The 4,718-nt window shown below is 40.4% G+C and overlaps 1 protein-coding gene across 3 annotated transcripts in view; it reads left to right on the forward strand.

Moving 5' to 3' along the window:
- Window positions 1-336: 336 nt before the first annotated feature.
- Window positions 337-4,718, forward strand: part of bcam (basal cell adhesion molecule (Lutheran blood group)) — a 45,546-nt gene continuing 41,164 nt past the window's right edge. The window contains exon 1 of one of the 3 annotated variants that reach the window (XM_025061578.1): window positions 337-624. In XM_025061578.1, coding sequence (XP_024917346.1) covers window positions 564-624 — 61 coding nt within the window. In that variant the 5' untranslated portion in view covers window positions 337-563. The remainder of the gene's footprint in view (window positions 625-4,718) is intronic. The other 2 variants (XM_008324270.3, XM_008324271.3) reach the window with 2 other exon arrangements.

Here is a 4,718-nt window from a genome sequence, read left to right on the forward strand (position 1 = left end):
TGCCTGATGTTTGGAACTGGTCTGGTCTATAATACAACCACGCTGCAACAGAGTATATTTAGACATCGATATCAGTAAATACAAGAGCATCGTGAGAGAATTGTCTAAATATATTACCCTTACACAAATCCCCCGGGCCCCTCGTGGACCTATTTCGGCTCTACTACGATTAGTTAAGCAGGTCTTTTAACTTCACTGCAAGTGTGTCGTAGAGGGCGTAAGAGTAAAAGGGGGGGTAGAGGGGGGGCGCGCAGAGAGAGGGAGAGAGAAGGAGAGAGAGAGAGGCGGGGGCCGGGGGGAGGAGCGGGTCACCTTTTGTGCAAATATATCAACCAAGAGACCTGCCACCAGCATCAGATTTCTGCGTGTGCGTGTGCGCGTGAGAGAGTCCACGGCAGTCACTTTGCAGAGTGACAGTGAGAAAGAGAGAGAGAGAGAGGTCCAGAAATCGTCGGAGCAGTAAAAAGAAAGAAGATTCTCACTGTTCTGCCACATTTCCGTTCACTGCTCGCTCCCAGGACCAGAGTGAATACTTTTCCCTGAAGAAAGTTGCTGAAGCGAACATGGACGGGACACGGTTCGGACGCGCGGTGCTGCTGTGCACCTTGCTGAGCGCATTGTTAGGTGGGTGCCTTCGATAGTTTCCCGTTACATTTGTGCGTATATGGAAATTATACGAAGAGAGACAGACGCACTCTTTTGTATTTGTGTGAACCTTTTGGAGTCAGTTTTCGTCGCTCCAGGCGGCACATTTCTACTTCTCTCCTCTCCTCTGACTTCGGCTCAGTCTACAGCACTTCAAACGCGCGGCTCTGTCTCTGGCCGCCGTCGCTGCGACGCGTTTAGTGACCGCACAGACAACGCTACTACTTTGACACGTCTCACTTTTAGGCTTTTGTAGCGTCAGAAAATATATTAACTTCCACTCAGAAACACCCACACGTATCCCAGTGACTTAATTAGTCTTTGGGCTAAAGTGAAAACGTCGCTTTATGTATTTCACTGTCTCCACACACGAGCTGCTGGCGGTACAACCTAAGACTAATGGTAGAATGATGTATTTCAGCAGGTATTACACTTTGTCCTTCTGAAACATATTGCTGCCTTCGAAAAATGGTTTATATATCCTCTTTATATGTTATCTATCTATCTATCTATCTATCTATCTATCTATCTATCTATCTATCTATCTATCTATCTATCTATCTATCTATCTATCTATCTATCTATCTATCTATCTATCTATCTATCTATCTATCTATCTATCTATCTATCTATCTATCTATCTATCTATCTATCTATCTGTCTATCTGTCTGTCTGTCTATCTATCTGTCTGTTTGTCTGTCTGTCTATCAGTCTGTCTATAACTTTAAAAGCATCTCAGTTTTCTTTGGTTCTATTTATCTTTTCTTTCTTTCTTTCTTTCTCAATCAAATGCAGAATTCCAACTGATCCTGGCTTGGTCTGTCTCTTTATTGATTGAACTGAAGCTTTTACTTTTCCGCTTCCTCTAACGCTGCCAGTCTCATTAAAGATGCAGTCTCCTTTTGACTCTGTGGTGCTATGTGCGGCGCGGTTTCTCTGCACTTTGATGTTTTCTATGTGGGATTTGCGTCTGCCGCTCTGCAGCGGGATTCTCTGACTCCCTGAGCACCAGCTCAAGAGGAGAAATGTTACTTGACTTTGGACTTACATGTTCTCAGTGAAGAAAAAGCCCCGCGGTTATCCTGACCGTGCATATTGATTGATGGGGTTGGTTTTGTAGCTATTTTAATTTATGACTGACCTCAGCTGATCTCCAGTGGTTATAACAGGACCAAAGGGATTAGAAGTGATGTGATGTGTGAGAGGTGAGATCATTACTTAACTGATCCTTCCCTGTTTTTTTTTTCCCTTTGGTTTCAAAGTGATTGGATGGGCTAATTTGTTATAAGCTGACTATGATGTGCGCACCGTGATGCCACAGCTACAAAAAAAATGAATCCTGGTTACAAAGGGTTAATTTCGTTAACATTTGAATCAACCAGAATCATTGTTACTTAGACATTAACATGTTTTAACTGTAAACTCTCCAACACAATTTCAAGAAGTCACATCGCAGCACTTCAAGAGTCAAGGGAGTGATCCACTGCTAGTTGTATAGTGACTTTTGTGTTGGTATGTTTTGTTATGGACTAGACTAAAAAACTTATTTCTGTATATACTAATGAAACATAGTGGACTTGTATTAAGTCTTTGGGTTATAAAAGGCTGTTTCAGATTACGATTGCCCTGTATGACGTAAGGTTTCTCTTCTACTGAACACTCACTGACTCTGCTGTCCTTACTGCGTCACCATTTATTCAAAATTACTCATGCAGCTGTTTGGGGAAGCATCACTGTCGCTTCCTGTAAACTCCCGGTTTCCTTTTATCGTTTTATATTAGTATTTTTTTTCCTGCACAGACAGTTGTTCTCTGCAGTCTGTCTAACCTTGGAACCTTTTAACAGATGTCCTCAAAAGTGCCCTGTAATTGATGGACGCAGTATATCACAAACACCTCCTACAGATGTGGTGAGCATTGATTTAAAGGCTTAGTTCCAGGTGCTCCGGTGATTACCTGTTCCCTCCCATACTGGTCTAAACTCTATGTAGTCTCTCAGAAGGAAGAAAACTACTTGTCTTTAATATTAATTCAACTTGTGATTTTTTTTTTTACAGAGAGTTAACTAAGGTTTCCGATCTCAGAAGGAAGAAAACTACTTGTCTTGTCTCCTTTTTTAACATAGCCATTCTATTTTACACATGTTTGGGTCTATAGCTCTTTTAGGGTCTTAGTGGTATTCAGTTATGCAGACCCACATTTTTACAATAAATGATCCTACAACTGCAGTTTCTAAGTGTGCCATGTTGATCAAACACTGAAAAGCATGACATATACTGCACTCAGACAAATACAAATCCTATGGATCTTAGGGGATATATCCAAGTGAACAAGGTTATCTCCCTTCCATATTTCTGAAACATATATCCCCGATGCTTGCCACACCCTTGAAGTGCTCAGAATATTTGTGACCGGGCCCATAGTGACCCTTTGACCCACTCTTCTAGACATGTTAGTACCTAAATTGGGAGTATGCCCCTTTTTTATTTATGAAAATGGAACCAACTGCTCCTCTTTTTAGGCCTGTGGGCGGAGCTCATGAGGCACTTAAAAGCCTTGTTCTAGGATTTAAGTATACTGGTACAACCTCGTATCATACATACAAAATGAATGGTCCAATGAATATGAGAAATGCATATTATTCCACTTAATATGACTGTTTAGTGCTATTTGCTGAACGCTGTGGTTTGCAGTCAATCCATAAGTTGCAAACCTGTAAGGAACCCTGGCTCTCAAGATGAGAAAAGCGTACAATGAGCAAATACAAATGGTTGTTGCACAGCCTTTGCACCATCAACGATCTCCGACAGTTGTATGGGGCTAAAAACAAATCAGCTGTTCTGTGTAGCTCTTCACTTTTAACCTTGATAGCCTGAAGCGTTAAACACAACGCATAAAAAACACAATTCTCCAAAATGATGAAGTAAAGTTGATTGATAATTAAATCCCGTGTACTACACGTTTAAGCTTAGATTAAATTCTGTTAAAGGCGTGAAATTGAATTCGGTAAAGAGGCAAGACAAGAGCTGGAACATTAGTCAGGTTAAAGCTAAGCTCTTACTACAAAGTACTCAGACACCAGTGGAAAGAATCACTGTGACAAGCATCAGTTAAGTCCAAGGTGTTCACCACTGATGCTTTGTCTATTGCTGCTTTAACTTTCACTCTAAATTCCTCACTTTTAATTTCTCTCCATCTTGTGAGATTGACATCAAAAGTTCACCCCCTGCAGGGGTGTGTAATTATAATGGTATTAGGTGAAAAGGGGACATTTAGTCACATTTAGACAAACTGCAACCGGCTTTAAACGATTATTCTGGGAAACTTGTATTCAAAACTTCTTTGTGAGCAAATATATAAAAGTAAAATATACTCCTTGTCAGTGATTAAATTAATAAGGACATATATTTTATATGATCAAATTTTCAGATATCAGGTATATACCACTGCACCAATGGGTTTTTGGCCTTAAGTAAGGCTGATTATGTCGCCTAACTACATTGCACAGAGCTCGGCCTCAAAAAAATCTGCAAATTGTTCAATAAACACAAACTTTAATTCATTACCCTAACAGAAATTTCATCATTGTTGTAAGTGATGATAGTCTTCAGTTATAGTTATATGGAAAATGGTTGAGTCGTGTGAAAGCTATGACACATTAGTGCTGTGTCATATCACACAAGTAGTGGTACCTGTATTGTGTGTCGAATGACTCAGTTCCCCGTTCTACATACTGTGGTAAATTAAAATCTTGAAATGCTACGGTATGCAACGTTGTTCAATAATTTCCACCAGTTTTTCCTGCAATCATTCGGAAAATCTATGCACATCTACTCATCATATACTACTCTAATCTAAGGTGTAAGTCCATATTTGCAAATATTTATGTCAAACAACACTGGAAAGCCTTGCTACTATAGGGTTCACAGACAGATTTATTGTTACTTCAGCGGGAGATGAGGTCTCTGTTTCCCCCTCTTGTGATTTAGGCCTCTGGGGGGGTAAGGTTTGGAATGTTGGTCCATAATTATTGAGCTGGTTCATTCCTTACTGTTCCTTGAAGTGTTTATGTG

Source organism: Cynoglossus semilaevis, chromosome 13, assembly GCF_000523025.1.
Source record: "Cynoglossus semilaevis isolate Cse_v1.0 chromosome 13, Cse_v1.0, whole genome shotgun sequence".
Lineage (NCBI taxonomy): Eukaryota > Metazoa > Chordata > Actinopteri > Pleuronectiformes > Cynoglossidae > Cynoglossus > Cynoglossus semilaevis.